Below are 16,306 nucleotides of genomic sequence, written 5' to 3' on the forward strand. Positions count from 1 at the left end.
ATCAGAAAAAAAAAAAAGTGGAGCTGCTCTGGCTCAATCAGGAGAGGGAAATCAAGCATACTTCTTTCCCAGTGGTATTATAAAAATGCAAAATACATTTACAGTTCACTGCTACAAGAGCAGGGAAGTCAGTAAGCCCAATGCAGACCCAGTAACTGCAACATCAAGAGAGGTTTGTACTTGAAACAGTTTCCCTCTTAATAATGACTACAGGTATTGGCCTAGGGAAGAGTTACCAACAAGTTTATAGCCTTCTGATCAAAGTCTGTGATGGAAATGCCAACACAGATTTCCTAGAGGTACAAGCAGGGAGAATTCTACAATACAGAGGGCGCTGTCAACCAAGTTGGGTAAAAGCAAATGAAATTTGATAGGATTTTAATGAAGGGCTGGTGTTTACAGGGTTTGGAGGTTGGAGATGCAAAAGTCAGCAAGACAGGAGCACTAGTTGTTTTTGTTTTTAAAGAAAAGGGAAATTGCAAGGTTCGCTCAATCAGAAATAGGAGTCCCTGCAGGGTCAGGGAGGACTCGGAGCCCAGGCAGAGCTGAGACAGGGCAGGCTCATGCTTGCCTCTCCAAGAGGGAGGACACCACCACAGTTTCCTTAATCTGCAGTGTGCCTGGCAAGAAAGAGAACACACAGGAAAAGATGAGAGCCTGCCCTTTTCTCTTCTCCCGAGATAACCCTAACCTCATTCTGTATGTCCAGAATGAAACTGAATTCATTTAAATCTGCTCAGACCCTAGGTTGTTCAATACAACTGCTTTCCCACTGTCAAGCTGGGGCATAAATTTCTTTTCTGAATATATACATCCTATCTTGAAATCACAAAATCTTAGAATTAAAGGGTACCTTAAAGGAATAAAGCCCAACTTCTGAACTAACAACTCCTGTATTTTCCTGCAATGAACCACAGACTAACGGTTTCTAGGAAACCTTCAAATATTACATTTTAATACAAAGTAGCTTTAGGTGAATGCAGACAGATGATATCCTACAGGTCGGGATGTCCAAGGAAAACAGGGCACACAGCCAGGCTTTGATTCCGTGCATTACCAGCTTATCTTCAGTGTCCATAATGAGCTCAACAAAAGCCCACCAGGAAAACCTGTAGAATGCTAGGGGAATTCACATTCTGTACTGTTTAAAATCAAACAGGATGTGTTATATCAAATACACAGAGTTTGAGGGACTGTGTAATACCTTAGAAAATAAGAAGGGTCCCCATAATTACTCAGTATCTTGGAAACACCTCAGAAGAATATGAGATTCTCTGTAGGAGTCAAAGCCCCGCCTTAAGCTTAGAACACTCATCAAGACAGACAAAGCAGCCAGCCCGCTGGCTGAGAAATACTGAAGTCAAACAAGAATGGGAAATGTTGGGAAGTCAATATGAGGGTGAAAAATTAGAACGGTGCAGAAAAGAAATGATGTGACACACTGCCGAAGGAGCCCACATGATGCCCCTAAAAGGGGGGGACCAAGTTCAGGAGTGTCATCAGAAAGTGTGGGTCAGCTGTACCTAAGTTCTTTTTACTATGAATATGCAGGACACACTGGAGCTCTCAGAAGACTGGGACACAAGCAAGGGCTTTTCAATGGAGCCCACAGAGAAGCAAGGCTCAAAAATACACACAAAAGTGCCAAACCTTTATTCTGCCAGGACACAAGGTAAGGAGGGAAGAGGCAGCTGATGATAGACAAGTGAACTAGAAAGGAAGGCCGCCTGTCGGGAATTAGGGGTTCATTTATCCTTTAAACGAGAAAGATGTGGCTTCCTCTAGACGAGCCATGTGTTTGAGGCATGTAGAGGGTTTCCCAAAAGCAGACAGGCATCTGAATGAAGGCACTGAGAAGGGTCAGGCACACGGAACAGAGCCCCTGAGGGGGTAGGATGAGCTCGTTTCTGGCGGGCAGGTGGATACGCCTGAAAGCATAGGCAGCTGCAAACTGGCATTCTTCTTCCTCTTCCGTCTCACCTGGTCTCCCAACGCATGCCTAACACGTCATTCCCTGAGCTCCCATCAGATGACCTGAGAAAGGCTGGCAGATCATACCCCCTTGCAGAGGAAGCAGCGGCTGCAGAGCCCTGAGAAAGCTCATCAACTCCCGCGCAGGCAGCTGGCTGACCCGAAAAGACAGACTTAACAGGCTGCCCTTTCCCCAACGCTTACACCGTTCTCTTCAAGGATGAATGGCCAAGCAGTGCTCTGGAAAGCAAAGTCAATGGCAGAGCGCTGGGCACCACTGCCGAGATCACCAGTGATAACCAGAGAGAACAACAGGGATCCAGGGGACAGGGACAAGAAGTCTCCTGGAATCACCATCCCTGTGGGCAGGCACTCAAGAGAATGCTGGCCTTGCCATGTTACCTTCACCCACTTATTACTGACCAAAAGAGTTCCAGGATGAGTTGACTTGCCATGAACACAGCAGATATTATTAATTTGGCCTTTGCTAAAGCATTAGATACAGTACCTCGAGAAATTTTACTTGGGAAATTAATTCAAATTGGCTTGGTTCAGTACACAATCACTGGAGTTTAAAAAGTGGCTGAAGGATGATAAACAAAAGACAGTTAAGTGACAGTCCAAGCAGCGAAAGACTTGGGATCAACAGCAAAGCCATTCTTGTTTAGGGGTTCTATTCAGGTCCAAGGAAAGGAGTAAACAACTCGCTAATGAGATCTGCAGAGGACACTCAGCTGGGAGGTGGAGGGACCGCATGGACAGGGGCATAATAATTACAAGGCCGAGTTCAACTGGAAAAAAATACAGCTCATCTATCTAGAGGAAAACAACCCTAAACTCAGATCATATTCACTAGACAGGCAGGATAAGGGGCAGAAGCAGCATGTAAAAACACAGGGAGGACTTCCCTGGTGGCGCAGTGGTTAAGAATCTGCCTGCCAATGCAGGGGACACACGGGTTCGATCCCTGATCCAGGAAGATCCCACATGCTGCAGAGCAACTAAGCCCGTGTGCCACAACTACTGAGCCCACGTGCCACAACTACTGAGCCCACGTGCCACAACTACTGAAGCCCGCGCGCCTAGAGTCCGTGCTCCGCAGCAAGAGAAGCCCCTGTTTGCCACAACTAGAGAAAGCCTGCACACAGCAACAAAGACCCAACGCAGCCATACATACATACATACATACATACATAATTTTAAAAAAAAAACCCACAGGGAATGTCTCATAGGGGCCAGAGTGCTTCAAACCGAAGGCGACCTAAAATAAAGCAGTGTCAGAGAAGAGGTGCTCCTGCGGTGAGGTCGACTATCATTTTCCCAAAAAGGGGGGTGCATTCTGCACTGAAAATAGTCTTCAATGGCTATAAGGCCACCATTCCTATCTGGCAGGTGTTCTGGTCTTTCTCGCTGGGGTTGGCATGGGGCTTGCGGACAGCACCGCTCCCAAGGAGGACTCATTCGCAGGTCATGTGGGCCACTTCTCCTAAAGCTTTCTAAGATGTGTACTGCCTCATGGCAATGCCTCCCTGGCCAGGGGAAGTGCTTAATTTCTCTCCGTTTACTCTACCTGCAGCAGTGCAATGATTTCGGAGCCAGTTTTTCCACCATCCGTCTGAAAGCAGTGGCTCGACACAATTATCTCCAGGCAGCTCACTGCTTTAACAGGCAAGCGTCTTGTTACATTCTATCAGCTCAAAATGAGTACCAGACTAAAAAGGCTGTTTTCTTTTTAAAACCTAAAAAACGTCACCTATCTCTGCATCCTCGTTAAACATTGTAGCACAACAGCATAATAAGAGAGCCTGTTGTGGCCTCACTTTCCAGAGCAGCTAGGCAAATTATTTTCATGCTTACCTGCCTGCCAGAGTTAAACATTCACCAGTGGCAGAGTGAACCCAGGGCAGAAAATGGGACTCTAGATCCCACTGTATTGTTAAGTGCTCCTGCTACACTGGGAATACATAACCGCTTCTCCAAGTTGCCACCAGATCAGACTGAGCATGCCCAGCACGAACCTCCCCACCCCCCACCCCCCAAATCCCACCTAAAGAACAGTCTAATCATTGTCCATTTCCTAGAATAGCAAGGTCATCAAACAGTAGTGAGAGATGTGAAACCACATTTCCCACTATGGGTTCTTTCAGCCCAACTGGCTTAGTGATAATATAGGCAGGGAGAGAAGAATAAGGAAGTGAGAAAGGGTTGAAGAGAAACACCAGTTCTGGACTATACATCATATTATTTTACACTAGACATGAATGAGCCTCAAGCAACCAAAGATACTGAACTTTGTGCTGAAGACTTAGGTCCTAGGCAGGTCCTACTGGGAAAAGCCCACAGGAAAGAACCCAAAAAGCCACAGCAACCTGACAGACTGCTTTCTTAGCTGACATTCTGTGTGACATTCTACAGATGCCCTATCCATCAGGATGTGACATGATGTTAGAGGTAAATGTCACGTATCAGGGCAATGTTCTGGGCCAAAGAGCAAGAGAAGTGATCTCAATGACGAAGTCTAAAGTATAGACAGCATGTGCTGAAACTCATTCCTCCTCTTACCGTGGAGCGTAAGCTGGAAATTACCAAACTTCTAGAACAAACTAAGTCCTAGGTCACAGAAAAACGTCTGCGTGAGGCAAGCGCCTACAATCACTTTGAAACAATGGATATATTTTGGTTGAGCCCAGCAGTCTGCTAAGCTCTCCGAGTCAGAACAGCGATCATCACCGAGTTCTGGCTCTGTTTCCTGGGAAGGCTGGAGGAATCGCTTCATTCCCAGCACTGCCCAGTGACAGAAGGCCCCGTGAGAAAGAGCCTTGAGGAACTCCTGGTAAGAAATATTGCTGAGCAGCATGCATGTCCTTGGGGCAACCAGCCACAGGGATGAAGGACAAAAGGAAAATGTCACAGGGCTTCTCACAAATGCTCTCCTGCCAGCTGTCAGAAGTGTGAAACGCAAACTCATTTCCTAATAAATGTTTTCATTTCCTTTGTACATGACAAAAGGTCTAGAGGTGACAAATGGGAGGGGCCGGGGAGCAGAGGCCTCTAGAGGGAAGAACCGGAGGCAAACGTCCTGCACAGTAAGCAGGGCTCCACTCTTTGTCCCAGGGAAAGAAAGGATGGAGGAGATAAAAATATTCCACGTAGAAGTTTCTCATCTGTCGTTCATTTTACGGCATCTACTAGGAAGATCATATCTAATATATGCCTAAATTTTGCAGATTAAAAAAAATAGAGGCCCAAGCGTGTTTAACCAAGGTTAGATTGCGAGTTTGAAGTGAGGTCCCTTTTCTTTTGATGGGGAAAAGCTGGAATAATAAAAGAATACAAGCTTTCTCAGCATGTTGTTTTCTGTCGCATTCTGCTCAGGGATGGGCAGGATAGTGGGAAAGAAAAAAGTGTGGCCCTGGGACCCAAGGCGTTCACTTTAATTTAAATTATGCACTCACCTGGCCTCGGCGGCGAGCAGTTCATCATAGTGAGAGGACCGCTGATCGTCATCCTGCCGGTATCTGATCACCGTGGCCAGACCTTTGCTGACAAGGGCCTCGGCAATGTTTCTGCAACAGAAAAGATAGGTCAGTGAGCACTCGAGGTGCATGTGGGGCTCAGTCAACAGCAATAATAAGTTAGCACCTGGAGGTCTTAACGCATCCTGGCAGAGGGAGGGAGAAGCCAAGGATTTCAAGACCAATGAGTTGCTAAGCTAGAAATCCAAATAAAAAGGAGGAATAACCAAGTCCCCTGGCTCAGCATTTTTCTGGTTAGTACAGTCAGATGCTATATCAATCCATACATAAAACCTGGCAGAAAATATCTGTAAAAAGCCCACATTACGCAGGGCTATTTACAGAATGTTATAAACAAGCCACTACCCTCAAGAAAAGTCTGCTCTAAAATATCAGGCACGCAGATAAAAAAAACAAAGCACATAAAAGCATGACCTAAATTTCTCAAAATCTCCTTTCTAGCCTATACTGGAACTAGAAAATACCGTGTTCCAGTTTGGCAATGTTGGGAACACTGGTTTCACACAACACTCAAAGTGCGTCTCTTCTCATCAGAACTCCCAACACTGGCTCTCCCCTCAACCCAAAGGGGGCTTGGAGGAGGTGAGGCTAGGAAGGAATTGGGGAAGGGGGGAGGGGGAGGGGGAGGCATTGGGGTGGAATGAAAGATCTTTAAAACAATTGCATGGAAACAAAGTAAAAAGTATAAACCCTGTGATGACCAGCTTTGGAGCAATACTCCCAACAGTCCTTTTAGAACCACGGGATATTCAGATTGAATCCTGCTTCAAAAAAATTTCTCCAACATGCTGAATCTTTTCTTCACTAGAATAAGAAAGTGGGGCCACTGTGAGTGGCTTCCGTCTACTCAGAAGAGTACACTGGAAATGGCGCTCAGACAACTAACGAAGCATATATGCATGGTTCCTCCCCAACCTGGAAAGGGACCTGTGATGGGCAGAAATGAAACTGTGAAAACAAATTTTCAAAAGTTACCTGTAGCCAAATACTGCAAAACAAGAGGCATAATATCACTGGGGGAGACCGGCGGTTATGTCTTTCTTTGTGTCTGTCGTAATTACACCAGAGGCCCCACTCAGACCATCTGGTGAGCTGCCCTTTAGGGAGGAGGGACGGTAAGCAATAGGCTACTGTACCATATGCTACGACTTAGTGTCGCTGGGGAATGCAGTTAACTCTAGTGGTTCTTATAGACTCTCAGACTGTGGGGATGCAGTGAGCCGGGCTAAGCAGTCTATAGGCACGTTTAAGCCACTTAAGGGTTCTCTTCATCAAAACCCAGGGATTTACTTTAAAAAAAGGGGAGGGGGGATATGTGCGGGTAGATAAAGGAGGAAAAGATGCTGTGGCTGATTCTCTTCTCATTATGTGCCCCTCTGCTGCCTGCTCATCTACTGCCAGCACGATATTAATATCTCCAAACTGCCACGGAATTAGCACTTCTCAAAATCCACTCCCACAAAGAGGCTGCTTTGCTGGCCACCCTGTCTCCTGAGTCACTGCATAAGCGTGCTGGCAAACGCTGTCATTATCACAGAGCTGAGTTTGGCAGTGTGGAGAATGCCAGCAGCCCCAAATCAGCAGCTGTAGATGATGCTGTATGGGGAGAATTTAACTAAGGGTGTCACCAAAGGCCCGAAAGGGCAGGAGAGAGGCTCCGCCCACCAAGAGGCCAGAGAGAAGATGGGGACGAGACCACCTGTGACAGGTTGAGACGGCTTAGTGATTGGAAATGCCAGAAGAACAAAGACACGTTTGGTACTAGTGCATTTGGAATAACGGTGCACTGACATTTTACAGTCAATACGTGGGGTCTGGAGGAGAATGTTGGAATGACAGGGCAGAAGAGGGAGAATTCACACAAATAAGCTTCTATATGACAAGCTAGAGAATACTAAGCAAAATAGCACAAATGTTTAATGATCCACCCTGGTTAATTCTGCTCCAATCAATTCACAGTATTGAACTGAGTTCCTGTGTGGCCAGCAGAGAACCAAGGGCACAACCCTTCCCTCTCCTGCAGGGTTCTCGCCCTCCGGATCCTGCCAGCAAATGTCTACAAACCAGTTAGGGCCTCAGATTCTAAACTCCACAACCTGCCCACCACCTTCCCTCCCTTCTCTCCAAAGCTTCAGTGTGAGCCATATTCCCTTAGCTTCTTTTCCCTAAATACAGACTTCTCCTGGAAGAATGGTTGCGATGCTAGTACTCAGCAGCATGGAGAGTAAAAACACAGGAAACAATGACAGACATCATTATGGGGCCCCTCCTATGAGCCAGGCATGTGAGAATCACACCACATGTACTTTCTTCTTGGTGTGTGCTCCCCTGTGACATCACAGCATATTACAATCAATTCATCATCTATCTTCCAATTTGAAATTACGAGGTCTGAGAGGGCAAGGGCTGTGTCTTTCTTGCTCTGTACCCAAGTATGAGAAAAACATCTGATCGTTTTGGAAATACAGCACTGGAACATTATTTCTTATCCTAAGCATTTATTAGCCAAGCTTGCCCAGCATAGAAGTAAGGACAAAAGCTTTCTACATGCCTTCCCAGCTTTTGTTATTCTCCTCTCCATTATCTAAGACTTGTATTTAAAGAGAATGAAAGGGGGCTTCCCTGGTGGCACAGTGGGTAAGAATCCTCCTGCCAATGCAGGGGTTCAAGCCCTGGTCCGGGAAGATCCCACATGTCGTGGAGCAACTAAGCCCGTGTGCCACAACTACTGAGCCTACACTCTAGAGCCCGCAAGCCACAACTACTGAGCCCATGTGCCACAACTACTGAAGCCCGCGCGCCTAGAGTCCGTCCTCCGCAGCAAGAGAAGCCCCCGCTCGCTGCAACTAGAGAAAGCCCGCGTGCAGCAACAAAGACCCAATGCAGCCAAAAATAAAATAAATAAAATAGATAAATTTAAAAAAAAAAAGAGAGAGAGAGAGAATGAAAGGGAGACAACTAAAATGGAATTAGCCTAGATCCATGTACTTGACTCTCTCATTCATTTCTTTTGGCCACTAATGGAAGGTCAGGAGACCTCCCCCGGCCAAAGATGGCTCAGAACTCAACACCAGTGTATTGATTAGTTGCCCAGTAAGAAAAGAGAACATTAAATTATGTGCCATGACATTATGCTGCTTTAGACAAATTTATAAGTTCTGCTTTCTTGAGTGTATCAGTAATTCTACTCTAATTATACATGTCTGGCTTGAATGGATAATTCACAATCAGCATACAAAAAGGGACCGACCTAACAACCTTGGAGTGGAGGTCTAACAGGAAATCATCTCTCTCTGTATCAGCTAGAAACACAAAGAGAATTAGTGCTGGGATTCAAATGCTTCTTCAAACTCAAGGAGAATTTTAGGTTATATGAGAAGTGAGCCGTTTCCACTAGTCAAGATCAGATGTTCCTGATAAAAACACAAGCAACGTGGGTCTTTGCAAGCTTTCTCAAAAGATCTCCATGCAGTTGACATCCTCCCCGCCCACTCATTTCCATAGCAAGCAGGTTGCAAAAAGCTCATACTTTCTCATAAGATACCTTTGAAACCATGGGGTACTATATTCTGCCAACCTGGAGAAAAGGTGTTCTGTGCCCATATATGAGAACAGGATTAAAGTAGATTTCAGTCACAGTAGGCTGTAATTATCTGATCATACCTTGCCTGCCTTCCCTATCCCTACGCCCCAAACCCAAGATTGGAAGTAATAATCAATATATGGATAGATCAGATAACTGACTAAAATTACCTAGATTACTTAAAAGTGTGGGAGGGGAGGGGAGGGGGTAGTTTTAAAACAATCTTACAGAAAAATTGCACATACAGTAACAAAGAACATGCCAACCTTTGATTCGTTTGAGAGTAAATGACCTGTTATACCACCATCCCCCAAACCTTTAGTGTGCATTTCCTACAAACCAGGACATTTTCCGACATAATCAGAAAATAATGACTTGAGCCAGGATATCAGTATGGACACATTACTGCCATCTAACCCACAACCCTACTCAAATGTTGCCAACTGTTCCAATAGAGAACTTAGGGGAAACCAGATCTCGCTCAGAATCAGGTGTTGCATTTTGTTGTCCTGTCTCCTCCGCCTGGAACGGTCTACCATGATTAGTCTACCACAACCTTGAAACTTTTCAAGAGTATAGGCCAGTAATTTTGGCCTGTCTGATGTCTCTATGATCAGAGGCAAGTTATGAATCTTCGGCAGGAATGTCACAGAAGTGATGCTGTGTTGTTCCCATGGCCTCCTTTGAAATGATGTGTAATTTACAGATAATGTTCATTTTGATCACTTGATTCGGGTAGTGTCTACCAGCCTTCTCTACTGTAAAGTTACTTTCTTCCTCTTTATAATAGATACTGAAAAGAGACACTTTGAACTATGTAATTTTCATCAAACTCCCAAGTTACTCATTTATTGATTTGTATAGGTATACTGCCATGAAATATTTTATTTAAAGGGTCATATAATCCACTACCATCATTTTTTATTCTGATGCTGAAATTTTTCCCAATTTGGCCAGTGGGAGCCAAGTCAAGCTGGCTCCTGTGTCCTGTCATTCTCTGAGCACTTCCTTGCTTTCGGGCACAATGCATTCCGGGCTCATCTTCCACTGTTTTCTGCAGCTCCGAAATTAAGCATTTATCCAAGTAGTCCACATTTACATTTTTATCTCCATACATTTATTTCTATATCTATAACTATTGAAAACCATGTGTGGCAGTCATGAAAATGTGCCTCTCGGATCTCTGACTGCAGGAAGCATAATTGACTGACAGCCCCAGCTGCTATGCTCTGAAACCCATCACTCTTTCTGCCAAGGCTATGCTTCCCACCAGCTGCTTCTAGCCAATGACTAGGTGCAGTGGAAATACTAAGGCAGGCCTATTGCTGAGAGAGCTGGGGCTCCTCTGACAGGCAGCTTTGGTTTTGAGGACTCCTTATCACCTTTGTTGAAGCTCTTACAACTGCCCACAGCCCCAGCTTAGGTTTTTCCAATTCAACCTTCCATCCCTCCCTTTTCCACAGAGGTTAGGCTTTCACAGCCTCCTCCAGCTCCCTTCCCATTTTCCCTCAATTTTCTCCAATTAACCTCTTGTCTGTTTAATCCTGTCTTGGCATCAGCTTTTTGGAGAACCTGAACCAACACACCATGAATTCACAAAGGTACTAAAACCCCATTCCAACACTACAGGGCTCGTGTAGTTTTCTTCCTTTCCATATTTATACATCCCTTCTGACAGTGGAAAGCCTGCCTTCCATTATCCTTAATTCTTTTCCTTACATGAATAATCTTCTCTACATACACACATACAGTGTCTCACACATTCTTTGACTTCCACAGTTTGGTCCTAACAGTAGAGCTAATTTAAAGGGTATACGCTACTTGTCAAGAGAACCTGGGGTAAATGGATAAGAATATTTCAAGAGTGGACATAAGGCATAACACCGGAACACACACAGGCGTGCACACACACACACACACACACACACACACACACACATACTTCATTCTCCATCTGAGTAAGGATAACAGATAACTCTCAATGGCTCTGGCTCATAGATCTCTAGCTATTTGAACTAAACATTTTCCACTTTAACACCATCAACATTTTATCAGTCACTGAAGTAGATGTCCATGGAGATTACAAAGCAGAGTATTTCCTTAAGGCAAACAAACAGGTGGACACATATTCAGAATAAAGTAAGCCCATAAAGAAATGCCTTTACACTATATTTGAGTCAAGGCTAAAGGAAATGGTTGGAAGATATTTAACAGCTCAATTCATTTGTAACGGTCACATCATCTCTTGCAGAGGTACCTATCTCACGTGTGCGCATACATGCACACACACATACACGCATTCCCCAAGACTTCTCTACAATAACTTCAAGGCCCCGTGGGTCAAATTTCATAAGCTGAGCATAAAATGCACCCCATGGCTATTCACTGTGCGAACACGATCCAACAAGACATCAGGCATGTAGCCAGGGCCTCTGTCACCCAAGACCCTCAAAGACTCCAGTATCTTATGCTGGGAAACTGCCTCTGCTTTGTTTCCACATTGGCTGGACCTTCAAGACAAGGACAGGCTTCCTCAAAAGTGCTGAGATGGAGAGCTCTGGCTGACAGTGTTCCCATATTAATTCCTAACGTATCAGATGGCTCATCTCATGTCTCGGCTATATAGGAATGTGCTTCTGTGGGGCTGAACCACAGGGAACCTATGGGGGGCTGATGTCTTTCTTTGCAAATAAGTCAGAGACAAGGAAGGAGGGAGAGACCACCACAAGATTTGGTAATGAGGCAGAAAGCGAGGAGGACTGGACAGCTATCTTCTTCAGAATATTAGGGCCACCTTTACTCATATACACAGAAAACATGGGCTCTCAGTCTAAGAGGGCAAAGAAGTGGCGAAAATGATTAATGGCTACCAGGCCCCAAGGCCAGGTTCCCCTCTGATCCTCTCTACAAGTTCACACACAGACCTCTAATACCCTCACCAGGCAAGAACCTGGCAATTTCAAGCTTGAGATAGACTTGGCTTTTATAGGCTGACAAAATAAGACTGTAAAGGGTGAGAGTAGAGTTCTAGATGAGAGGGATCTACGACAATGGGCAGTGAACAAGTATCTTTACTGACTACTGTTTTTTCCCCAGGCCTCAAACTAGGAAAAAGCCCAACAGAGCAACAGGGAGCTGCCACAAGCTAGTGTGACAGCGTCTCCAAGGGTCGCACTTTGCCTCTCCCACCCAGTGTCTTTTATCCTCCAACCTTAGATTGAATTCCCAAGAATCTGGAACAATGAGTTTTCCTTTTTTTTTTTTTTTTTTCCTTAAAATACATCCAGGAGGCACTTCCCACATAACCAAGCAGCATATGTAGACAGGAGATTCTGTTTTAGAAGCATCAATAATTAGAAACATCTGAGGTGGCACGACATGCTTTACAGATTCCCCAAATCTCTCTCCCACCATCTTCCCTATTTTTTCACTCACCCCTTGAACTAATGTTAATTCTAAAAATAACTAAAATAGAGTTTTTTGGATCTTTTTACTCTTAATGGCTCCATATTCTGTTTAACAAGTCCTGTCACCAGGATAGTCACCAGAGGATCCGAACAGTGGCTAGAGACGTTCCTAGAACTCATAACACAGATCAAGAACAACGAAGGAGATTCAAAAGCCTCCATGTCCCTACCCAGGCTTTAGAAACTACAGTGAAATGAGGGAGAAAAAGCAGTGATTAAAAGTCTTAGGGCAGGACATACTCACTCCAGACACAGAGCCAAAGGTGACTGCTTTTGTCAACCCACCAACCCAGCTGTGGTTATATGGAACATGAAACACGGCATGACCCACAAAGAAGCATGACCCCAGAAAGCCGGACTCAAGAACAGGCAAGTATGGAATGGACTGATCTGAACAGCCTTAGAAGCTAATCAAGCAAAAAGGCACCCTTTCAAACAAAATACTCTCCAATAAGTAGCTCATATTTAATGAGTATTCAGAATATATACAGGTTCTAAACACAACTGTTCTACCAAGGACAGCATTTTCTAGAGACTGGATTTGAGATTATGAAAATCAAGAACTCTTCAGAACAAGGACTCTGTCTTTGTACTTTCATAAATCCTACTCATTCTCCCTCATGGGGAGGGGGATGGAAAGAAACCAATGCAGACTGATATGGACTAAGTCCAGCCGGAAGAATCCAAAAGGATACATGGTTAAAATGAAACCAAAGGAGACCCATAAACAAGACTTGCAGAAATGAAGAAAGGAAAGAAAGGAGGAACGAGGGAGGGGAGAGGGGAGAGAAAGGGGAAAGAAAAAAAAATCATTCCACAAAAAAATTACTGCTTTGTAGTAAGAGAAATCCTTGAATCCCCAACACAAACATCCATCCAAGCTTCGGTATTAATAGTAGGCTTACCCCTGAGCACAGACAAAAGCCTCACCAGCTGCAGAGGCCACAGCCCACCGAGCACCAAGAGCACTCTTCAGTTTGGGAAGAAAAGAAATCAAAGCAAAGATATCTAGGGAGCAGGGTGTAAAAAAGTGGGTGATGAAGAGATGTGACTTCTCACTCGACCTGTCAAGAACAGCTATGTCTCTGCTCCAAGATGTGTCTGAGCCCAGTCACCCCCATTACCCTATTCCCACTCAAGCCCTACACGAGGGCACCCCTACCCTGATCTCCTGAAAAAACTGACAGAAAATAAGACAGAAATATACTTGGAAGCAGTAGAATTGAACACCTAATTCATTCCCTAATTCTGGCTGGGGAAGAGAATAGTTGAAAATATGGGTCAAAACAATTTTAAAAAGGAAGGGGAAGAAGCATAACACCAAATAGTTACGCATACTAAATACTAAATTTTATTCTGCCCCCAGGATTTCTGCAGTACTGTAATCTTATTGCCAGCTCTTATATGACAACTCCATTCATTCGGCAATATCCTGGTTATGGCTTTGTAAGACAAGGAAAACGTGGTATTATACTCTATTATGCCAGCTCCTCTCTGAGTATCGCCGTACTTCCAAGTCAGCAAAATATCAGAGGAGGTTAGGCCAATGATGAACCTTGGTTAAGGTATGAGGGGCATATTAAATGTAAGCAGCAATAAAACAACGCCACTTCAAATATTTACCCCAATCTCCAACTCTCAAAATAAGACAAGAAAAAAAATGTCTGTTTCATAGACAGAAACTTCATGGACTAACTTGAATCTCCCTCTACTACAGGACAGAACATGGGGTATACACCCAAAGTGACACTCCCTCTATTGGACAACCAACCATCTTTGTTTCCCAGGAGACAACTAGATCCCTCAAAAACAATTAAGATAATTAAATACTGTATTTAGCTTGAAGTAGGCTGTCTAACAAATATGCACTGCCAATCCAAACTGGTCCACTCATTGCTAAATATGCCATGCATTTAGATTTCAAACTATTTGCAGGACATGTGAATTTGCATGACTCATCACCAAGTAAAACTCAGCATTTCAAAAATAAAGCTCACTTCCCCATATTAAGCTTTTCTGAAATTCACCAAATCAGCTCATTCTCCTAACATCTCTAATTGTGGGACCATCATATTCCCAGTCACCTAGGCCTGACATCGCTACTCATTCCCAGATAAAATTAGTTGTCCAAACTTTGAATTCAAGTCACCAATGCTTCTCCCACGACTGTTTTATAATCTGTTCTTTCTCTCTAACTCAGCTGCGGCCCCCACTACTTCTCACCTGAACTGCAGCCTCCCCCTACCTGGTCTCCTAGCAAAGCTGACCAATCCTGAGCACTGTCAGTTGAATCCTCTTAATCTTCATTCTCCAGTCTACCACAATCACAGAAACCTTGTTTGAAATTTTCCGATAATGATTCCACATTTAATGAACATCTACTGGGTGTCTACTATAGGACAGGCTTTTTAACACACATTAACCCAATCCTCCTATAGTAATACAGTTAGTATGCATATATTTCTTAAAAAAAAAAAAAAAAGTAACCAGTTCCAGGCTTGCTACAAGTAATCCTGTTAGTAAGTGGCAGAGTCACAATTAGAAGCCAGATTTTTAAAAATTTCAAATCCAAGGTTAAAAAGACCTTAATTTAGAATCAATTTGTTGTATCACATAATGCTGACACTGTTAGGGAACCGCTGACCGAAACTGCCTGCCTTGGCCAGGCCCAATGATAACCACTTGCCTGAGTTGTCTCATAATAGGAGATCCCGATGAAGGATGCAGTGCTGTCATTGAACACTAACCAGGAGGGGTGGAAAGGAGGAGGGAGGAGAGGATATTTCCTGCTAACCTCCCAGAAACCCTCATGCTGCAATCCATCTTGGCTGAAAGATGTGCGCGCCACCAGGGAGGACACTGAGTCAGACCAAATATGGGCAAAGCAAGATGATTGGCCAGAGACAACCCCGAAACTAACCCCATTACCATAAACCCTGAGACTGCAAGCCACGTGGCAGAGCAGTCCTCGCGGGTTCCCTTACCCTGCAGCTCTGTGCCCAGGCGCCCCTTCCCAACGTCTTTTGCTTTGTTGGCAAAAATAAATAAATAAAATTTCAAATCCAGTTCTCTTTTGACTACAATGCCATAAACTACAGGTAACAGACTATTAAAGAGGCATTCTACTAGGGAGCTCTCATATACTTCTCTAACCCTTATTCTATTAAATGCCTTTCAACCTCCTGCTTTAGTCTAACCAGTCAAGCATGGCAGTCCCCCATCTCAATTCCTCTGGCTGGGCCATTTGTTTGGCACTTATCTTTTACTGCTGCAGATTATTATCTTCCTTTGTGTGCATATCTTGTCTTCCTAACCAGATCATATTCCCTATTGGTCCAAAAAGAGCCACACACTTAGTAGGCACTCAATAAATATTTATTGGCTAGCTGACTGATTGCACTCTCAGAGTTCCCAGGGGGTCCTGTGGGCGGTTGGCTGCAAACAAAGTACTAACTGACTGAGTCATAGCATTTGAGCAAAAAGAGTCTGGAGAGATACACTAATACAAAAACCTCCATACATAGATGAAGACAGACCCAGAGAGAAACCCTGAAAATTGTTAAATGAGTTGTCTAAAGTAACACAGACAGACACCATCACAATGGGCATCTGACAGCCTTCTGATTCTCAGCCTATTTCCCTTTATTATGCTGCTGTCCTTTTAAAATTCTATAAAATAGGAATAAATATATTGTGCACATGAATTATCCAAGACACTCTTAATACATTAAAAATTTATCAACACATTA

General features: G+C 44.2%; 1 protein-coding gene across 3 annotated transcripts in view; it reads right to left on the reverse strand.

The window, feature by feature from the left end:
• Positions 1 to 16,306, reverse strand: part of SND1 (staphylococcal nuclease and tudor domain containing 1) — a 417,958-nt gene that overhangs the window by 178,720 nt on the left and 222,932 nt on the right. For all 3 annotated transcript variants that reach the window (XM_007177207.3, XM_057550039.1, XM_007177206.3), the window contains one exon: positions 5,427 to 5,537. In XM_007177207.3, coding sequence (XP_007177269.2) covers positions 5,427 to 5,537 — 111 coding nt within the window. The remainder of the gene's footprint in view (positions 1 to 5,426; positions 5,538 to 16,306) is intronic.

Source organism: Balaenoptera acutorostrata, chromosome 7, assembly GCF_949987535.1.
Source record: "Balaenoptera acutorostrata chromosome 7, mBalAcu1.1, whole genome shotgun sequence".
In the NCBI taxonomy this organism is placed as follows: domain Eukaryota; kingdom Metazoa; phylum Chordata; class Mammalia; order Artiodactyla; family Balaenopteridae; genus Balaenoptera; species Balaenoptera acutorostrata.